The sequence below is a fragment of the Anarhichas minor genome, unplaced genomic scaffold (genome assembly GCF_050575085.1).
Source record: "Anarhichas minor isolate MPS153535 unplaced genomic scaffold, ASM5057508v1 ptg000058l, whole genome shotgun sequence".
Lineage (NCBI taxonomy): Eukaryota > Metazoa > Chordata > Actinopteri > Perciformes > Anarhichadidae > Anarhichas > Anarhichas minor.
Window position 1 is genome coordinate 9,591,651 of NW_027466504.1, and position 21,157 is coordinate 9,612,807.

The 21,157-nt window shown below is 39.9% G+C and overlaps 7 protein-coding genes across 9 annotated transcripts; 5 read left to right on the forward strand and 2 right to left on the reverse strand.

Moving 5' to 3' along the window:
- The first annotated feature begins 103 nt into the window (after nucleotides 1-103).
- LOC142933225 (glycine N-acyltransferase-like protein 3) lies at nucleotides 104-2,437 on the forward strand. The gene is made up of 5 exons (XM_076077363.1): nucleotides 104-432; nucleotides 518-625; nucleotides 712-832; nucleotides 1,387-1,519; nucleotides 1,641-2,437. Exons 1-5 carry the CDS (start codon nucleotides 358-360, stop codon nucleotides 2,038-2,040), a joined length of 837 nt encoding a protein of 278 aa, XP_075933478.1. The 5' UTR covers nucleotides 104-357; the 3' UTR covers nucleotides 2,041-2,437.
- On the reverse strand, nucleotides 813-3,593 carry LOC142933227 (epoxide hydrolase 1-like). The gene is made up of 3 exons (XM_076077365.1): nucleotides 3,387-3,593; nucleotides 3,106-3,286; nucleotides 813-2,978 (listed from the first exon to the last, which is right to left on the reverse strand). Exons 1-3 carry the CDS (start codon nucleotides 3,516-3,518, stop codon nucleotides 2,881-2,883), a joined length of 411 nt encoding a protein of 136 aa, XP_075933480.1. The 5' UTR covers nucleotides 3,519-3,593; the 3' UTR covers nucleotides 813-2,880.
- Nucleotides 3,594-3,662: 69 nt separating this feature from the next.
- LOC142933228 (cystatin-like) lies at nucleotides 3,663-5,614 on the forward strand. The gene is made up of 3 exons (XM_076077366.1): nucleotides 3,663-3,944; nucleotides 4,584-4,694; nucleotides 5,149-5,614. The coding sequence occupies exons 1-3, from the start codon at nucleotides 3,741-3,743 to the stop codon at nucleotides 5,221-5,223; spliced, it is 390 nt and encodes a 129-aa protein (XP_075933481.1). The 5' UTR covers nucleotides 3,663-3,740; the 3' UTR covers nucleotides 5,224-5,614.
- Nucleotides 5,615-5,762: 148 nt separating this feature from the next.
- LOC142933224 (glycine N-acyltransferase-like protein 3) lies at nucleotides 5,763-9,483 on the forward strand. 3 transcript variants are annotated; one of them, XM_076077361.1, is made up of 6 exons: nucleotides 5,763-6,738; nucleotides 6,824-6,931; nucleotides 7,018-7,138; nucleotides 7,345-7,477; nucleotides 7,599-8,042; nucleotides 9,390-9,483. In XM_076077361.1, the coding sequence occupies exons 1-5, from the start codon at nucleotides 6,664-6,666 to the stop codon at nucleotides 7,996-7,998; spliced, it is 837 nt and encodes a 278-aa protein (XP_075933476.1). In that variant the 5' UTR covers nucleotides 5,763-6,663; the 3' UTR covers nucleotides 7,999-8,042; nucleotides 9,390-9,483. The 3 variants fall into 3 exon arrangements, with proteins under 3 accessions (XP_075933476.1, XP_075933475.1, XP_075933474.1); XM_076077360.1 differs by lacking the exon at nucleotides 9,390-9,483 and adding an exon at nucleotides 8,952-9,093; XM_076077359.1 differs by lacking the exon at nucleotides 9,390-9,483 and having other exon boundaries at nucleotides 7,599-8,792.
- LOC142933174 (glycine N-acyltransferase-like protein 3) lies at nucleotides 9,091-12,555 on the forward strand (the record flags this gene model as incomplete). The annotated part of the gene is given in 6 exon segments (XM_076077307.1): nucleotides 9,091-9,216; nucleotides 9,390-9,500; nucleotides 9,589-9,697; nucleotides 10,777-10,840; nucleotides 10,842-10,898; nucleotides 10,993-12,555. Coding segments are annotated over 6 exon segments (867 nt in total), but the record flags the coding sequence as incomplete, so codon positions are not given.
- On the reverse strand, nucleotides 10,654-13,868 carry mgme1 (mitochondrial genome maintenance exonuclease 1). Its single transcript, XM_076077358.1, has 5 exons — nucleotides 13,141-13,868; nucleotides 12,782-13,019; nucleotides 12,572-12,704; nucleotides 12,250-12,380; nucleotides 10,654-11,621 (listed from the first exon to the last, which is right to left on the reverse strand). The coding sequence occupies exons 1-5, from the start codon at nucleotides 13,652-13,654 to the stop codon at nucleotides 11,582-11,584; spliced, it is 1,056 nt and encodes a 351-aa protein (XP_075933473.1). The 5' UTR covers nucleotides 13,655-13,868; the 3' UTR covers nucleotides 10,654-11,581.
- Nucleotides 13,869-14,200: 332 nt separating this feature from the next.
- snx5 (sorting nexin 5) lies at nucleotides 14,201-20,520 on the forward strand. Its single transcript, XM_076077357.1, has 13 exons — nucleotides 14,201-14,361; nucleotides 15,409-15,513; nucleotides 15,640-15,750; nucleotides 15,829-15,950; nucleotides 16,062-16,185; nucleotides 16,570-16,665; nucleotides 16,769-16,874; nucleotides 16,987-17,062; nucleotides 17,153-17,192; nucleotides 17,281-17,367; nucleotides 17,841-18,000; nucleotides 18,094-18,179; nucleotides 19,122-20,520. The coding sequence occupies exons 1-13, from the start codon at nucleotides 14,326-14,328 to the stop codon at nucleotides 19,170-19,172; spliced, it is 1,200 nt and encodes a 399-aa protein (XP_075933472.1). The 5' UTR covers nucleotides 14,201-14,325; the 3' UTR covers nucleotides 19,173-20,520.
- The last annotated feature ends 637 nt before the right edge of the window (nucleotides 20,521-21,157 follow it).

Here is a 21,157-nt window from a genome sequence, read left to right on the forward strand (position 1 = left end):
GCTTTATTTTATTTATTGAATGGAACGGGTTTATTTTCCAGAATATAACTTCCATATAAAGTTTTGTTTGTTTGTTTTTTATTTTATTTATAAATAACATTATTATTGTGTTTAAATTAAATGATGACTGTCATAAAGTCAAGATGTTACACACTCCGGTACAGTAGGTGGCGGCATGCACCTTACACGTTGGTTTGTAGTCCGCCAATAAACTGAGAGAAGAAGAAAAAGAATAGAAACAAGAAAAAGAAGACTGTCAATAATTTATAAAGGCTGGGAACATTTATATTTGAACAGAGCAGTTGAAACAGACGGGCAGATTAAACTGCATCAGTGAAGAAGCTCCACTCCCCAAACATGAAGCTCTTAAACAAAGACGAACTACAGATCGCTGAAGGAGTTCTGCTAAAACACTTCCCCAAGAGCTTTAAGGTAGACGGCTGCAAACACGTTCCTCATTATGTCATGTAATCACAGTGTCTTGACATTTGTCGCTCTAAACTTTTCGTGCGTGCAGGTGTACGGCTTCATATTTGGGATTAACAGGAAGAAACCAAGCACACTGGAGGTCATCGTTGATACGTGGCCTGATTTTAAGGTCATCATTTGTCGACCTGACCCCAAGGTGAGGTCACATACCATTGGAAACATTGTACATACGTTGTGTTTCTGGAGGCCACTTGATTGCTGAACCTGTCGTTTATTTCACAGAACAAGCGCACCCTGGAGTTCTTGAAAAAGGTGACCTACTTCAGCATGGATGACCAGATTTTAAGGAAAATGCTGACAGAAGAGAATGTAATTGACTGGAGCACGTATTTTTTAATTGGTGGTGAGTTAAGGTCACTGCAGACAGTGTTTATCGTTGGACGGGCCACAGGTTACTTGTGGCAGTGTAACTCAGTGGTGTAGTGTAACTAAGTTACCGTTAATTAAGTACATTTACTCAAGAACTGTACTTGATTTCAGTTTAGATAATGGTACTTTGCTTGAGTACTGACATTTCATGCCACTTTATACTTCAATTCCATTACAATTCAGGAGTAGATAGTACCTTTTCTTTACTTACATGTATATTTTCTGACAGCTGTAGGCCTGGTTACTTCACAAATACAATTTTACGCCGAAAACAGTTTGGCAAGCTTATAAAATATGCATTATTACTATGACACATTAATGCATCACTGTTGAGTATCCATGTAACATTTCTGCATTGAGTACTACATTTAGCCAATGCAGGACTTTAAATTGCAATGGAGTATTTTTACATTGTGGTATTTCTATTTATAATGAGTAAAGGAGGTGAATATTTCCTTCACGACTGTTGTAAACTCTTAGAAGAATAACAGAATGGCAATAAGCATGTAAATCATTTTTGTCCTCCAGGATCTGACGTTTCCCATGCGACCATGCTCAAAGAAGTGTCTTCTGACAGAGAAGTCAACAACAAAGTCTATACTTCGGTGCATCTTCTGTATTTGCCAGACAGCAGTCATCTGCCCACACCAGCAGCTGACAGGTAGTCAGATCATTAAAATGTACTTTTATGGATATATCTGCATATTTAGCTTATATCAACATACGTGAATAGTAAAATATTACTGTTTCATTGGTTTGTCATTATCTGATTCTCTACACAGTGAGCTTGAATCAAGGATTTCATCTCTTAACCTCTCCCACGTTGACTTGGTGGATAAAACCTGGAAGTTCGGAGGGAACAACCTGAGATACATAAACATTAAAAACCTCATCAGCAACTTCCCATCATGCTGCATCACTGACGGCCAGGGTCAGCCCGTGTCCTGGATTCTGGTGTATGATTACTGTGCGTTGGGCATATTGTACACTCTGCCAGAGCACAGAGGGAGAGGTTACGCCAAAGTCCTGGTCAGCACCATGGCCAGGAGACTCCACACCGAGGGCTACCCAGTGTACTGCTTCATAAAGGAGGACAACATGGTCTCCTACAAGCTCTTTAAAAACCTTGGCTTCATTGAGGACCCCTCATACAGGGCGGCATGGTTTGAGTTCAACTTTTGATTTTGAAGCTATTGTGATTGAATGTACAGCTGACACGTTATCAGGTAAACGTAACGTTTTAGTGAATGAAAATGTGATTAAAATGTTATGTTTACACATTATATCGGCTCTCCAAAAAGCATTGAATCAAAACCTGGACTGTTATAATGGTGGTGTATGTGAAAGAGGCATTAACTGACACAAATAAACAATAATAATGTCAGCTTTTCATAATAGGTTCAGGAGTTTGGAGGAGAGCTCCAAAGTAAACCAAACCCTTAATTCATTCTTTTCTCTCTGTCAGCACTGAACAATCATCAGATGATGTTCGTACATCCTCTATAGAGGCTATCTCATTGTATGCACGCCAGTGCAATTAATATGGTTCCCCAAAATAAAAATCCCCAAATTTCATGCATTTTTCATGTTTCAAAGAGAGTATGTTTTTCTTTTCACATTGCTGTCTAAGCTCCAGTGTTCTCAGTGACAATTTAGTTCAGGGTCAAGGACAGAACTTTTTATGTCTTTTATTTGTTTATGTAACTATAGAAACAAAGGCTTCACAATTCTGAAGCTTTAAAACAGCCTTGAGGGTCTCAGTGTTTTGATCCAGATTTGACCAGTTTAAGTAAAGTACATTATTTGTATACGTATAGTTCTTCTTACTGAAGAGCTTTTGTGGTGTACTATGACATGGTCCTCTGTCAATACGTTTTTGTGTATAACATATAGAATATAGTTGTTGTACATATAGCACTCAAAAGTAGGCATTTACACAATATTAATTGGTACATTATCCTTAACAGATGTTATATGGCACTCTAGAATGAGACAAAATTAGATATGTTTTGTTGGTGAGGGTTAGTAGGAGCCAGGCCAGCCGTGAACCAGCATCAGAGGCACAACCTTCTGATTCTCACAGGGTGGTGGTCGCACGTGGACATAGTGCACATCCAATCCTGCAGTGATGCAAAAGCATTGGTGTGAAGAGAAAAGAAAGTAGCGTGTGGACAGATTTTTGGCCAAATATCCAAATTATTACTCTAAAGCAAAGCAAACCCTGTAGCTTCAGCTCGGGCTGTGTACCTTCTATTTTAGTTTTGAAGTGTGGATACTGGTTAAGCACTTCCACCTGCTTTTTCCAGTCAAACGTGTGTCTCCAATAGGAAACCACTGTCTTGAGATACGTGGAATTGAAGCCATACTGGAAGCAGCTGTCTTCTAAAGGATCGGTGTAGCGGGTTCTGTCAATGCGCTCATGAAGGTCCTGTTGAATAAGACCACACAAACATGTTAATGTCTCATTATTGTTATTTTTTATTTGACAACTGGTGATGAAAGAATTTAAATGAACAGCTCAAAAGTACCGCATTATCTTCATCTGAGGTTTGCACTTTGAAGGGATAGATTTTATCATCCTCTGACAGTGGCTTCTTTCCTGCTCCCCACCAGCCTTCACCAAGAGGAATACTTTTGACTTGTCTTCTTTTGTGCACCATGTGCGGGATTCAGCGGTACACCAAACAAATACACCGTCAACTGGCTGCTGAAAACGAAGTCCTGAAGTGTCTGTGGTGAAGCGATAACACAATGGTTTGATTGGCCGCGAGATGTGCCACTCAAACAGCCGTGACGTCGTTCCTTGTAAAAAAAAAAAAAAAGGAGACGACGTCGAGCTGTTGTTGTTTTATTATTAGTGTTGAGAGCGTAGTGACACAAACATGTTGTGGAAGATTGTCCTCCCTGTCCTGGCAGCGGTTTTCACCGTCGGGTCAGGAGCCAAGATGGTAGGGGGTTGTATAGATATAGATCCGAATAACGAAGGTCTGCGTAATGCTCTCAACTATTCCGTCGCCGAACACAACAAACGCAGTAACTGTATGTACCTCAGCCAAGTGGCAGAAGTGGTCAAGGCTCAGAGTCAGGTTAGTAACGTTTCATCTGGATCTGGGAATCTCTACAAACTTTATTTCACATACTTTGTGATGGCAACACAATCCAGTGTAGGCCGCGGTGTTTGGCCTGGCTGCTTAAGCCTGTGCTCATTTTAAATATAAAATAAATTATATATATCTACTGTATACGGTATCAACAAGAGAGACTAATCTTTTTTTTTTAATCCCGTTCAAATTGTGGTGAATTACACATTTGTCAATTTAAAAGATAATTTGGCAAGTTTAATTTTGTCATAAAACTGTTGAAGTTTAAGAGTGTGAAGATACATAATTAGAAAGACTACAAACCAAAAGTGTGACGTCTGTCTCGGACGCACACACAAGAACAAACACAAGAACAAACACAAGAACAAACAGGTCTTTCTCGTTATTTCGCTTCCTGTCTGAGAATAAGAATCGCTGTATAAAATACATCAGGTATGATAACACTAAATGTTTGACAGACATGATGATAAGCTGATAATGAAAAGTTGTTTGGAGCATGTGTTCATTTAAACTTGTCTGAAATGTAATGGCTGGTAGACCTGAAATCTGCTGTATTCTAAACTGCTTTAGCATTACGGTTTACCGGGATCTGTATTTCCACCACCCACCCACTTCACCTTACAGGTGGTGGCTGGTATGAAGTACGTAATAACTGTGAGAATGGCGAAGACCCCCTGCAGGAAGGACGGTGCAAATGATGTGTGTGCCATCCACGAAGACCCAGCACAGGCTCAGGTAATGACTTTTAAGAGGCTACAACCTCAGCTTCTGGATGAAAATCATCCCCCCCGTTTTTGCTTTTGGGAGTTATTAGACACAATTTTTAAATGTCATACAGTATACTTCTCCCTTCAACAGTAGACCACACTATCCGATTGTGAAACGATTCTATACTTCCCCTCTTTGAACCATCCAGCTATGTTTGTTGCTGTTACCACAGAGAGAAGTCGGAATTAGTAGCGTCATATTTAACCTTATGACTAAGTTTAACATATAATTTGAACATTAGCCTACTACACCATCGAAAGACGAAAATATTTGATAAATTAAATGAATCTGCTCCTGAAAAACTAAATGTTGATCTTTGACTATGATAATCTCAAAGACTAAACGCTATGTGTTTTATTCATGGTGTGTGTGTGTGTGTGTGTGTGTGTATATATAATGTGTGTAAACCTTTCTTCCTCAGCCTTACCTGTGCACATTCACCGTGTGGAGCCGCCCATGGCTGAATGACATCACATTGTTGAACGAGACTTGCTAGAAAGAGAACTACGTGGGAAATCTTCATTGTTTGCAGAATAACCTTCAAATAGAGCAATATGTATTTTCCTGTCAAATAGAAATCATTTAAATGTCTGGTATTCTATAAGTTTCGCTTTGCCCTCTGTGCACTAGCCAAAGTCCTATATGATGGGGCGGGCAGTTTTAAGGTGTTACCTGAAGTTATTACTACAGTTATTTATTTCCAATGTGTTTTTATTTATTTCTTTATCTTGTTTACTTCGTCTAAAAAATGTTTAGTTATGTTAAGGCTACATGTGTGTTTTGTTGTTCTGGTTCATGCTCATGCCAAGTTCTTCAGTCCTGTTGGGTCTTTCTGCTCATTTACTTGTTTAACAGTTTTCTTATCCCAAATACACTATGCACTGCTATCTATGGAATTACTATTATTGTGTTAAACAGTTTGATGACGTTATACATATTCCTTTGAGGTAAAAGCTCCTGAGGCTTAATATTGCATTCATCCCTTGACCTTGGAGTCAAATGGTTTTACAGCACATATATTGGTCTGTTGGGCTTTCATACGTCCATCACTGACCTGGTCTGAGGAAGGAGGGGATACAAATGCTTGGGAGGTCAAATATCACTATTGGCGCATAATGCATCCACCTATTAAGTTTCTTTACATACACTTTAGTATCAAACAATGTTGCCAGCTGATATTTCGGGCTGTTTTGAGGGAACAGTGAGGATTTATACATTTAACACCTGGTCTGAGGAATTTCAGCAGATATGTCCATACATTTATGAACAACATATAGACTAAACTGAAATAAAAAGGGGACACATTACTCAGCAGCTAATGTATTCTACACACACACACACACACACACACACACACACACTTCTCAGTAAGAGCACTTCAAATCAAACTGTGAATGAATCAAAAGGTGTTATAGTACATACTTTATTTGATTGACTTTGACCGGGTGAATGTGGAATAAAGTCTGCATTTAAAAACCTCAGTTTCAAATAATAGTTTACTATTGCTGTCCGAAATGCGTAAAAACACAACGAAAAAGAACAGAAGAGTTCACCCTTAGGTATATTGAAAGATAAATTAAAAGGGCTTTATTTAATTTATTGAATGGAACGGGTTTATTTTCCAGAATATAACTTCCATATAAAGTTTTGTTTGTTTGTTTTTTATTTTATTGATAAATAACATTATTATTGTGTTTAAATGATGACTGTCATAAAGTCAAGATGTTACACACTCCGGTACAGTAGGTGGCGGCATGCACCTTACACGTTGGTTTGTAGTCCGCCAATAAACTGAGAGAAGAAGAAAAAGAAGAGAAACAAGAAAAAGAAGACTGTCAATAATTTATAAAGGCTGGGAACATTTATATTTGAACAGAGCAGTTGAAACAGACGGGCAGATTAAACTGCATCAGTGAAGAAGCTCCACTCCCCAAACATGAAGCTCTTAAACAAAGACGAACTACAGATCGCTGAAGGAGTTCTGCTAAAACACTTCCCCAAGAGCTTTAAGGTAGACGGCTGCAAACACGTTCCTCATTATGTCATGTAATCACAGTGTCTTGACATTTGTCGCTCTAAACTTTTCGTGCGTGCAGGTGTACGGCTTCATATTTGGGATTAACAGGAAGAAACCAAGCACACTGGAGGTCATCGTTGATACGTGGCCTGATTTTAAGGTCATCATTTGTCGACCTGACCCCAAGGTGAGGTCACATACCATTGGAAACATTGTACATACGTCGTGTTTCTGGAGGCCACTTGATTGCTGAACCTGTCGTTTATTTCACAGAACAAGCGCACCCTGGAGTTCTTGAAAAAGGTGACCTACTTCAGCATGGATGACCAGATTTTAAGGAAAATGCTGACAGAAGAGAATGTAATTGACTGGAGCACGTATTTTTTAATTACTGGTGAGTTAAGGTCACTGCAGACAGTGTTTATCATTGAGTACTACATTTAGATAATGCAGGACTTTAAATTGCAATGGAGTATTTTTACATTGTGGTATTTCTATTTATAATGAGTAAAGGAGGTGAATATTTCCTTCACGACTGTTGTAAACTCTTAGAAGAATAACAGAATGGCAATAAGCATGTAAATCATTTTTGTCCTCCAGGATCTGACGTTTCCCATGCGACCATGCTCAAAGAAGTGTCTTCTGACAGAGAAGTCAACAACAAAGTCCATACTTTGGTGCATCTTCTATATTTGCCAGACAGCAGTCATCTGCCCACACCAGCAGCTGACAGGTAGTCAGATCATTAAAATGTACTTTTAAGGATATATCTGCATATTTAGCTTATATCAACATCAGTGAATAGTAAAATATTACTGTTTCATTGGTTTGTCATTATCTGATTCTCTACACAGTGAGCTTGAATCAAGGATTTCATCTCTTAACCTCTCCCACGTTGACTTGGTGAATAAAACCTGGAAGTTCGGAGGGAACAAGCTGAGTTACATGAACATTAAAAACCTCATCAGCAACTTCCCATCATGCTGCATCACTGACGGCCAGGGTCAGCCCGTGTCCTGGATTCTGGTGTATGATTACTGTTCGTTGGGCTTATTGTACACTCTGCCAGAGCACAGAGGGAGAGGTTACGCCAAAGTCCTGGTCAGCACCATGGCCAGGAGACTCCACACCGAGGGCTACCCAGTGTACTGCTTCATAGAGGAGGACAACATGGTCTCCTACAAGCTCTTTAAAAACCTTGGCTTCATTGAGGACCCCTCATACAGGGCGGCATGGTCTGAGTTCAACTTTTGATTTTGAAGCTTTCATGACTGAATGTACAGCTGACACGTTATCAGGTAAACGTAACGTTTTAGTGAATGAAAATGTGATTAAAATGTTATGTTTACACATTATATCGGCTCTCCAAAAAGCATTGAATCAAAACCTGGACTGTTATAATGGTGGTGTATGTGAAAGAGGCATTAACTGACACAAATAAACAATAACAATGTCAGCTTTTCATAATAGGTTCAGGAGTTTGGAGGAGAGCTCCAAAGTAAACCAAGCCCTTGATTCATTCTTTGCACTCTGTCAGCACTGAACAATCATCAGATGATGTTCGTACATCCTCTATAGAGGCTATCTCATTGTATGCACGCCAGTGCAATTAATAAGGTTCCCCAAAATAAAAATCCCCAAATTTCATGCATTTTTCATGTTTCAAAGAGAGTATGTTTTTCTTTTCACATTGCTGTCTAAGCTCCAGTGTTCTCAGTGACAATTTAGTTCAGGGTCAAGGACAGAACTTTTTATGTCTTTTATTTGTTTCTGTAACTATAGAAACAAAGGCTTCACAATTCTGAAGCTTTAAAACAGCCTTGAGGGTCTAGAAAAACATACTCTCTTTGAAACATGAAAAATGCATGAAATTTGACAGAACCCGCTACACCGATCCTTTAGAAGACAGCTGCTTCCAGTATGGCTTCAATTCCACGTATCTCAAGACAGTGGTTTCCTATTGGAGACACACGTTTGACTGGACGTTATGTCTTTTATTTGTTTCTGTAATAAACAAAGGCTTCACAATTCTGAAGCTTTAAAACAGCCTTGAGGGTCTCAGTGTTTTGATCCAGATTTGACCAGTTTAAGTACAGTACATTATTTTGGACCAGTCTGCTTTTTACTTTTATTTGAGTACGATTTTGAATGCAAAACTTTTGCGAGTAGTTTTTACAACGTGGCAATTCTCTCCATTTTTCTTAAAGATCTGAATACCTCTTTCACAACTGCTGGGCAAAGTCCACCGACAGTTTAAGTGTCGAAAGTGCGAGTCAGAAGCCCACTAAAAAACGCCCTAAAAAAACGCTCGCCCAGCATTCACTCACTGCGTTCCCAATCAGTTGAATAGTGTACACTCTGTACGGCTTCATTGATCCTCCGGACTGGAAAGAAGTGACCATGGAACTGACCGGAGAGCAGCTGAAAATGACTGCGACCCATCTGGAAAGATATTTACCTCGGTCACAACAGGTGTGTCCGAGCTAGTATAATAAATAATACAATCTATATAGCCTTTTGCAAGTCGATGACTAATATTAGCCTATAATATATTGTTTGCTTGATAACACCTTTAAACATATTCACTGTCTCAATAAGTGATGCTGCCATTCTTTGGATTACAATGTAACTATTTCATTTTTAAGGTTCATGGTTGTCTGGTCCTCATAAACAGAGTCAGATCAGACCCTGTGAGGGTCTTTGCGGACAGATGGCCAGAGTTCAATGTCCTTGTCTGCAAATCACAATATGGGCAGGTAACTACTTATCTATGTGTAAGATATGTATATATATGTATCCGTATTTCTGCATATACAGCATCTTCACATCTCTCTTTTCTTGCAGAAGGGTGATCTCTTGAAGGACATAATGGTTTTTACAAAGGATGAATCTATTCTAGAGGAAACCATGAGGAAGTCCTCCGTTATTGACTGGACCCGGTACCTTTGCCTTGGTGACAGCAATAAGCTATTTTGCTCTTTTCATCGTCTCTTGAATAATAATCACAGCATTCATCTTTTATTCTCTTCTTTTCTTAGCACATTGATTTCATGGTGTAGCCCTATGAATGTTGAAAAACTATCATTGCACTTATGCACTGGTGTCTTTAGGGTATAAAACTAGCTTAGAGTTTGAACATCTCATCTTTTATTGTGTTCAAAGTCCTCCCATCGATTCGTTATAGCATATCATGCAACCATTTTATGCCATATTCCTTCATCACAAGAAGTGCAAAGATCTGTGCCTTAGTGCCATTACATTATCTGAATGATTATACGGCCAAAGAGCTAGTAAAAATAAAACGGGTGAAGAAGAAAGAAGAAGATAGGGAGAGGTATTAAATCATGGTTAAGAGAACCAACATTGTTCTCAAACTTAATGCTCCTGCAGACACACCTGTATTTCGTATCCTTTGTATGTTTTTTGTGTGTATGTGTTTGTTGATATATCTCTATTTATTTTTTATAAAGCCTTCTGTGGACAAGTGTTGTAAAAAAGCATAAATATATATTACAGTTGTAATACTACTGTGATGTCCATATCAAAACTGAACTAAACTAAGATGTGAGATGTGATAACAGGGGATTCTTATAAGGGAATTGATGCCCTCTATTCTAAGACGACTATGTAAAAACATACTCATTAACTGCTTCTTTACAATAGCAGAGGGACCTGCTGTGACTCCCAGCTGGCCTGGGAACGCCTCGGGATCCCCCAGAATGAGCTGGAACATGTTGCCGGTGAGAGGGAGGTCTGGGTCAGCCTGCTTGGCCTGCTGCCACCGCGACCCGACCCCGGATAAGCGGAGGAAAATGGAAAAATGGAAATGGACCTGCTGTGACCTCTTTTTGTCTTCCTAATACATCAATATTTGCACATTTGTGGTTTCAAGACAAAGAATGAAATCACTTCTGGTAGACTGAAATCTTTAATTCTGTATTTAAAAAATTCTCAGAACTCAAAAGAAATACAAATACCAAATCAAGTTTCACACATTTATTAAAAGCATTTCCTTCATAACTTCTGTCCAAGGAATCAATCTTCGCCACATGGAGATAGTCAAAGCAGTGGCATCAGAAAAAGGCGTGTCCAGCAGTGTCAGTGTGTCACCTGATGATACTGGAGGACGTATCCAACCTGCCCTCTCTAGACAGGTAGGGCCGAGCTAGTGTCTAGTGTGTGACTAAATCATGATCTTAGGTTTAATAGTTCATTAATAAAACAGGACTCCGCTCTGTTCTGCATCAGCTCAGGGATCTCACTAAGCTCTCTGGATGAATCACACGTTGGCTTGGTGAATCAGACATGGAAGTTTGGAAAGAACGAGGACGCCGTCAGAATGATCTGGAACATGCTCGCAAACTTCCCCTCCTGCTGCGTGCTGGACGCAGAAGGAAAGCCCGCATCCTGGATCCTGACCTACGCGTCGTGTGCGATGGGCATATTGTACACTCTGCCAGAGCACAGAGGGAAAGGCTACACCAAAGTCCTGATCAGCGTCATGGCCAAGAGACTCCACACTGAGGGGTACCCAGTGTACGGCTTCGTAGAGGAGGAGAACGAGGTCTCCCACAGGCTCTTTAAAAGCCTGGGCTTTGTTGAGGACCCCTCATACAGGGAAGCCTGGTTTGAATTCAATGATCTTTAAATACCTCAAACAAGGCCTCTAAAATGATAAGTTGCTCCCGGTGTAGAAAAGGGGAAAGAAATTAGGGTTTAGGGTTGTATCCTCCTACTGCATGGGAGCGTGTTATATTTTCACTTCAGGTTCAGTTGCCTTAAACTGAAGTGACCTGCGCTTCATGGACATGCCCTTGCAGACCTCCCTTCAAACATCTCATCTCTTTTGCTCAAAAGCACTTGATGCATGACTGGATCTGAAATGAAAATTTAAAAAAATCTTAATGTCAATTGTGTGCATATTTATTACTTTATGATTAAAAAAAACATATTAATGGACAATTATGTTCTCATGTAAATACTGCATCACTACATAACCTGTTTACTTTACAGTTGATACATTCTACTATTACTAACCAGGCTATTTCATTCATCTATCTTAGCTGCTGCACCACTTCATTTCTTAGATTCTACTTAGATTTGTTGGTTTTTGGCGTGATTTGTCTCTATAGCTATCTTTGTCTATTATTATCTGTAAGAGCACAGTTGGAGGGAGCATGAGGTCTAAGACGTTCATTGTCAACGACTGCCTCTCTGTAACTGTTAATAGTATATAGTTTTTATTGTTATACATGTTATAACAATAAAAGATCAGGAGCGTGACATTTTATTATGCAGACTGCTCTGGTGCTAGGAGTAACTCAAATTAAAAGTTGTGACAGAGCTACAGGTAATGCCAATACTCCTTATTGATTATTTTTTAATAACAACATAATCAAATCGAATTAATGCAATTATTTCTGAATTAAATCCATGATTCATTAAAAACAAAGTGGAATTGAAAACGTTTTTTCAAGGGATTGAAAAACCTGCTCAGTGGTTTACCTTTGTTCTGTGAACTCTTCGAGACGAATCAACCAAGTTGTCCAGTACTTCAACATCAGCTCTGAGCTCAGCTGATGAACATGGGCCGGTGAGCCATCCTTGTAGGCTACTACAATGAGTCCATTTTCAACCTGAGAAGAAACAAGTGGGGTATGACGTTTTGTGTGACACACTTTAGCAGACACACAATAATTAGAAAGATTAAATGTGTTTGCTATTATGTCATTTATGTTTTAAGTACAGAATCTGAGAGATGGGTGAACAATCTGGGTGAAAAGCTGAGAAATAAAAGATGACCACATCGTTTATCTCGGTAGATCACCTGGTATTTGTAGTTGCCGTCATTGTTCAATGCTCCGGCATAGGCTGCCACCTGAACAGGGTTGTCATATGTGTTGCTCAGGAATGGTTTAGGCTTCTCTGAAGTCTTCCAGTCAATAACACATAGTACGCCCCTGCAGACATAAATGTGCCGTCAAGTCAGGTATAGAAACAGTAGAGCCCACCGCTGTCTGCAAACCACAATATTTACCTGTAGCGAGAAACACAATCCACAATTCCCAGATAGTTCAGCGTGTCGTGATGCACAGTGCTTTCAGTGGCTCTCACTGCTCCGACATCCTCCAGCACGTGAGAGATGCTCTCCATGTATCCCTGCACCTCAGGTGGATACTCTGAAGTCTCCGGAGGATTTCTGTTCTTCCAAGTTGCACCTGACACCAGGATGTCCTCCACAGCTGAATGGAAGAGCCTCCCTTGCCTAAATAATTCTGGTTGAAAACAGCATCCTTTGGTCACTTTTCAGTTTGTCCTGCCTCTACAGACCCCACATCTAAGCTACCACACCACACATACTTCAGTAGCAGCTTCCATTGAGGTTACAAAACTTACTCTGACTGTATTCTTTGAAGCCTTCCTCTCCGAGCTCTGCGATCATCCTCCTCTTCCACCTCTCCAGGTAGAAGATCTGCTCCGGGGAGAGCGTCTGCTGAAGGATGCGGGTCACACTCGGAACGGAAGACCTGCCCGCCCGGTTTAACAAAATCCGGACTGGAGGTCCTGACTCTGGCTCCTCCGCTTGTAGAGTCTCTTGGAAGTGTAAGAAGGGGTGCAGGGTTTTGGGTACCCTCATCTCTGGTCTTGAGGAGGGCGTTGGAGCTTTGACAACAGGTCCATAAACGTGTTCGTCTTCCGCTTGGAGGGTCTCGGGTGTTTGGGAACTGACCCTGGATGACATGACAGACTTCACAAGAGAAGAGTAGCGCTCACTGTCCACTGAGCTGTACGGACTGTTTCTCTTTGGGGATCTTACGCAACGGTATGCTGAGAAATTGCTCACAGAGAGGGCGGTGCATTGGGGGACAATGGTACCTCCAACGCACACCACGCGTTTAAAAATGAACATTGTGACCACTTCACAGAACCAGAACACTACAACTTAGTAGTTAACTAACTACATAACGCCTACGTGCAGTGGTTTCAGTGTTTTCACGGTACGTTAAAGAATATTCCCTTCATTTTGGTGACGGTACTTGCCCCAACATGTTCCAGAGCAACTCATCCAAACAAACACCACTGTTTCCATACGACGCGCCTCTCCGGCCGCACACACTTCCGTAGAAAGGACATGAAGTTCCGGGGAAAGGATAGTAACTACATTACCCATAATGCGTAGTGTGTCATTGAGCCCGTGGTGCTGTCAATGGGTGGTACTCATGTTATTTACTTTCATTTACTTTTAAGCGTACCACGCCTCATCTATCCGTTACCTAATGATAACGAAATGCGATATTCATTTAAAAAAAAAAAACAAGTTATCATAAAGCATTGATATAAAACCACATGAACAGAAACTTGAAGGGTGGTATATGAGTGATTCGGTTGAAAGCAAATCGTAGTGTTTGAAAAGTCGATGTTGTCCAATCAAATTGGCTTTAAGGCGGGCTTTAACTGTCATCATCGGGAGGGTTTGACAGTTCGTCAGGCATCGAGCAGCAGGGGCAGAGCTTCTTGCAGATAGTTTTGTTATTTGGGTTGCTGGCCTGTTCTTTCCGTTCCGTCGATTTCAGTCCCATCATGACGTCCACCATAGACGAAAGCAATAAGGAAAAGGTGAGTTAAATGTGTCTGCATGTACATTGCAGTACAAGTCAGCCCTGGTAGCATTAAGGCAACTATTAGCTGACATTAGCGGTTGCTCTCTGGCTAAGTTATTGCCGCTAACTTGTGTTGTTTTCTGTGTACATAACGCTAGCCGCTGGCTAAAGCTAGCAAACGTGTTATCGATTAATCTAACGAGAATTGGGTTGCGTTACACCAGTGGTGTCAAACTGCATTTATGCAGTCAAAAAGTGTCCTTTGTTATGGTAAATGTACAACAGTGAAGGCAATGGTTTCCTTACAACACAGAGAAAAGTAAAATACGTTACTCTGTGTGGCATTAAGTTTTATTTTCTTCTACGTTTATTATACGTTAAAATTATTTAGCATTCTTACTATCAAAATAACTTTATTAATGGGGTGAGACTACACAGCTACACCCTCTAAAATGTCTATTAAGTTGAATAAACACCTCTCTAAAACAGTTACAAAAACACAGAACATTGTATCCTCTGCAATGGGTGTCCCTAATAAATTGACAACTGAGTATAAGGTTTGTGTGTATATGCATTTGTTAGTAAGAGAGTAAATAGTGAAGACTGTTCATTCTTTATGCCATAATGTAACGGATGAACAAGGCTGACAAACTAGTCCTTAAGCCAAAGCAAGACTGGAGTCTGTACATACTATTAGATCCAAAACTAACTGCTTCCAGACCTTTTACCAAACACCCCTCAGACACTTCTATCTCTAAACTCATGGAAGAGTGATTTCTAAGGGCCGTTATGCAATGTTGCAACAGTTATGAGCTGTTTATTGATGTCCTTGCTACAGGCAGTCCCACTTTTCAAAGCTTAAATCCTCAGTAGCCAACAGAAACGAATGGCTTTTATGATATTGTTCAAAATGATGATCAGATGAGAGACCTGTTGGATATTTTTCGAAAGCCAGATTTGAAACAAAGTGAACACAAGCACATTAAAAATGCATTTGTACATGACAAATGAAGTTTTTTGATCAGCCAGTTTTTGGTAACTTTGGTGTATTCTTTCTCCTTAGATGCGCTCTGTGTCTGTAGATCTAAACCATGATGCCTCTCTTCTCATTGACATTCCTGATGCACTCTGTGAAAGGGACAAAGTCAAGTTTACTGTCCATACAAAGGTAAAGAAAGAAATGTTTGTATTCCAACACATGACTCTACCACTACCCGTAAAAGCATTCTATAAGGGTAGTTGCTGATATGTTGTTTTCTTAACGAAAATACTATTGAATTATGTTTGTTCCCAGACCACACTTAGCTCTTTTCAGAAGCCAGACTTCTCCGTTCCCAGGCAGCATGAAGACTTCATCTGGCTACACGACACTCTGGTTGAGACAGAGGACTATGCCGGCCTAATTGTAAGTTGGACTTATAAAGATCATTTAACCTGTCATGAATCTTAAGTCATTTTTTATTTCCTGCTTTATCATTCATAGATTCCTCCAGTGCCCCCAAAGCCTGACTTTGAGAGCCCAAGAGAGAAGATGCACAAACTGGGGGAAGGTGAAGCCACTATGACGAAGGAGGAGTACACTAAAATGAAGCAGGAGTTGGAGGCGTGAGTGTGACACTCAACCAAAACAACATATGTGCATTGTATTCTATAGACGGTGTCGAGTTAGAGCTTTGAAAAAAACATCTTGCTCTATCTGTTTTATTTTGTTTTCAGTGAGTACCTGGCCGTGTTCAAGAAAACTGTCCAAGTGCACGAAGTCTTCCTGCAGAGATTGTCCTCTCACCCCATTTTATGCAAAGACAGAAACTTCCAGATTTTCTTAGAGTATGACCAGGATGTGAGTTCCCCGTTATGCTGACTTCCTTTCCCGAGTTGTCAGTTGGAAAAGAGGAAGTCGAGTTTACTGGAGACCTGTGACACATGGCTTACATCCTGCTGTGATCAGCAGTTATCTATGCATTCTTTGTCAGTCAGTGGCTGTGTTGTTTAACATAAGATTTAAAGTCTTTATTTAAGGAAGATGTAGTGTGATAAAAGAACATTGGCCACATGTTTTTATGGACTATATTGTGATACAATACAAAAACAAGGAAGTATTGGTAAAATCACAAACATTACTTCCCTACTTAGTTTCCACAACAACATATAATGCGTTTTAACAAATATATCACATTCCACTCATAGGTTTTACATGTATCCTGTCTAAATTCTGTCATTTTAGCTCACTGTGAGAAGAAAGAATGCCAAGGAAATGTTTGGTGGATTCTTTAAAAACATGGTGAAGTCAGCTGATGAGGTCCTTATCTCAGGAATAAAGGTGAGGCTCGTGCGTGATCTACTTACATTATACTCGTCTTTACAGTCACAATGTTGTAGCCACTTCCCCCCCAGTTACCTTTGTCTGTTTGTGTCCTACACAGGAAGTGGATGATTTTTTTGAGCAGGAGAAGACATTCTTGCTTGACTACTACAGCAAGATAAAAGATTCCACTGCCAAAGCAGAGAAAATGACACGCTCGCACAAAAGTACTACAGGGTTTTTACACGACTTCTTTGTTGCTGATTTAGAGTTTAGTAGAATAAATCCATTTATATTTGGAATTTGTTTAGTTTTGATTGCTAATTTCTGTTCTTACAGATATTGCGGATGACTACATCCACATCTCTGCCACTCTGAACAGTCTCTCTGCTGATGACAGCACAGCAAATAAAAAGTGAGATTAATATATCATTTAATGTTTTTCATGCCAGGACATACTTTGTGCAGAGTTTTCCATGTTATGGCTTTACTTTTCTTTCCTCAGACACCTGGAGAAGATGGCAGACCTGTTTGAGAAGCTCAGAGTAAGTAAAACTTCAATTACCAACACAGCTTTGTAGATATTAGTTCTGATGAGTACATGCATACATGTCTTAATTTGTGTTCCTGCAGAAAGTAGAGGGAAGAGTAGCATCTGACCAGGAGCTGAAACTCACAGAGCTGCTCAGATATTACATGAGAGACATCCAAGCTGCCAAGGTGAGAAATGTTTATCTTCTGCCACAATGTGACCCGTTCCACCCAGGCAGAACAATACTTATTGAACTATCAAACGCTCACTGCAACAAACAAACAAACAAACATGGCTTTGATAATCTACATATCTCAGCAGCAAGGCAGCCGTTTTCCAGTCAGCATGGGATCAGAGATGTTTATATTTGTTGTATTCAGCACAAGGACTAATTACAGATTTATTCAAATTTAAATATTTGCATTTGAGGAGCAGCACGAAACCATGTTATACAGAAAAGTGTGTGTATTCTTGATCATTATTATTTTCTGTCCAGTACATCTTCTGTTAAAATCTTGCAAAAATGAAATTACCTTTTTCGAATTATTGGACATTGAGCGCAATGTATTGCTATATATTTTCCAAATGAAGGCTAGCTCTCTCTGTCTCTGTGTGTGTGTTCTTTTATTTCTCATGTTTTAAACAATCTGGAACATGTCAGGACCTTCTGTACAGGCGAGCTCGGGCGTTGGTTGACTACGAGAACTCTAACAAGGCTTTGGATAAGGCTCGACTGAAGAGCAAGGACATTCCCCAGGCAGAGGAGCACCAGAAGCAGTGCCTGCAGAAATTTGACAAGCTCTCGGAGTCTGGGAAGAAAGGTTTGTGCATCCGTGCTGTACTTGCTGCCTTGTGTGTAAAATGGTACGCGCTGTGCGAGCCCTTTTTTTAACCGGACACTGTTATCCTCACAGAACTCACCAGTTTCAAGGGCAGACGCGTTGTGGCCTTCAGGAAGAACCTCATAGAGATGGCCGAGCTGGAGATAAAGCATGCCAAGGTGAGCAGCACAATACAGCCGACCGACTTTTACACACATACGCATCGTGTCTTTAATATGTAGATTTGATAATCAATTACTATTACACAGCCATAGTGTGATTAATTAATCTCACTTGTACCTGCAAACATCATCAGTGATATCTCACTCATCATCAAATGTTAGAAAGATAATACATGTAAAAATAATATTATAAATAATATAAAATGAATGATTAAACAGAGAATACAAAATCAGTTGTGTACCTGGTTAGCACTGGTTTAGCTTGAATTCAATAGTTAGTCATTTGGGGAATACTGAAACTAACACAAATGGCAAGGTGTGGTTAGGAACCTCACCACATTCTACCAGTGTGTCACTGGAAGTTGTAAACATTGGATCATTTAGACATTAAGTTTAAAGGTGTCAAATTCCAAATTCAGAGCATATCTGTGTTGAGGGATTGCCTTCAAACGGCTCTACACATTGCAACAACTGAGCCGGTGGCTATATCAGCTAACGGTGCTTACAGCAAAAAACGTGCAATGATGAGAAGTAAAAGCTAAGTGGTTGTTCCATTGCAAAATCAGCAGGTAGCAGCAGAGCTACGCCTCTGTTATTTTGGCCTGAAGGGAACAACTGTATTATCCAAGTACACCAGTAACATCCGCCTACAAAGTAATGCGCAAAACTAACTTTCTTTCTATTCTACGGTCTTATATTTAATGCCTCTATTGCAATACCATGTGTTGAACAATGAAAGAATATTATAAATATGCATACTATTAAATAACTATTTACTGACTTACTCATTTCAAATTTAGCACCTTTAACACACCTCTGGTTTTCACTTGCAAATGCAGATTGTTACTGGGATAGAAGCGTGCATTTATATGCTTTATTTGGTGAGATGTTAGATGACTTCTTCAGGAGTATCAATACTGTTTTCTCCTCTGTCTACAGAACAACGTGACTCTATTGCAGGGATGCATTGACCTGCTCAAGAGCATCTGACAAGTATTTGAGTGTTTCTGTCCTGCCATCACCAAGTGACCAGTCATAGCAAATGGAAACCTGTCGTCCCCGGGGCCTTGCATGGACACGTATCCAAGCCCCATCTTTGCTCCAACCCACGGGTCTGATGCCACTTTAAAACCCTGCACGAGACCGAGTGTCTTGTAAGCAGAATGTCTTCATGTTTACAGTCCCTGTCCTCTGGTCCGTGGTCCATCCTTTTCCATTATTTATGGAAGTCTTGGAGAATGAGGCTGCCAACATTAAGGTCTTCCATTCCTTTGCAGCACTAATAGAGGTGAATAATTTTTTCCTAATTTCTTGTTTTCTAATTGTTTCTAACACTCTGCACATATGCCTTTTTCCTCATATTCTGCCTCCATAAATTTAAACTCAAAGCTCTTCTCTCGTGTACACTTTTAAATACTTTTTTTTTAAGGGTTGGAGCATATTGTTTGCATAGCTATAACCTAAGTTTTATGCTTCATATGCTTTTGGGGCTTTTTTGTTTGGTAATGGAACAGTTTTACAGAAGCAAAACTAGTGCTTGGGGGGGAAAATAAACATCTTGATGATCTGCATTCTTGGGCTCTGAGATTAGAGTAGTACCAAACCAACCCTAAGAAAAACTCATGACTGACTTATGAGACGAGACCAATCCGCCAACATCAAGTGTTCTAAAATAGCTGCACTTCACCTCAGGAATGGACAGTTGGATCAGTCCCAACATTCTTGTTTATAAGACGTGGCCTCAGCTGCCACAGTTATCAAAGATGCACATTCGTTTTGCAAATATTGATGAATCAGAAGATTTCAGCTTGATATTGGTGAGAAAAACAAGTCAAACGGTAGGCTAGCCGAGCATCTAGCATTTTTATCGACGCAAAATCAACCTTAGTAATGACTCTGAATCTGCATTTAGCTTTTATTTACCCAATTCATGCGTAATACCCCTCCACTTCATGTAGCATGTCCTCAGCTGCTCCCAACCAACTCTGCCCATTCATTTTCTGTGCGTAATTATTGTTGTTTTTCTTTATTTTTCTCTAAATTCCCCTTTTGTTATTAATGGGGTCTCATGAATCAGGCCTGATATATTTACCAGATCCTCGACACATTTTGTTTATTTAAAGAATTTATAGAAAGATGCACTAAGAAAATAAAAAGAAAACACTCTGCAATCATGACCAGGCTCAGTGGAGTGTTAAAATGCATTATAGTTTTTTAAGAAATTGAATGTATTTCTAATGGATTCCAACTGTGAATTCCTTTACATTGTTTTCTTACAGAACATTAGCCTTTTTTATACATTTGTAACTGGCATTGAATAAATCCTACTTTCCCAAGATTGATTTGTGCCATTCTGTATTTCTTTTGAGGGTTTATGGCTTATTTTGAAGCAACAATACAACACGTTTTCTGTGGTATGAAAATTTAAGTCTGTACTTTAAAGAGTGCCCTATCATACCACTAGGTGGCGATATCTATCTATCCATCCACGGCATCCTCTTTCCATTAGGTTTTCGTGTGTGGGACTTTGAATTCCAACACAGCTGTAAGCACAAAAGTTTGTGTTAAATCCATTGACCACAGTGGATCCTGTGAAGGGACTGTCTGGTGTATTAGGTACGCTATGAGGAAATGCCAGAGTGCTCATGGGAATCACCACCACTACCAGAGTGCACATTTCAAGTACTACTTCAGTCGCACTAAGCTACATGACCGAAACAAGTAATCTGCAGTAACACTACAGCTCTAAAGATCTTTATGATCTTTATATAAAGACGGGTAGCACTTGCAACAAACTGGCATACTTACAGAACTGTTTTTAAGCAATTATTTGTGTTACATTACTCACACGAGGTGAAAGGTTACACCTGAATGAGACGTGGACTAGGGAATGATCCCGTGCATGGACAGAATATACGGTACCTGCCCGTGATGGATTAGTCAATATTGACATCACTAATAGTGCAGTCACAGTG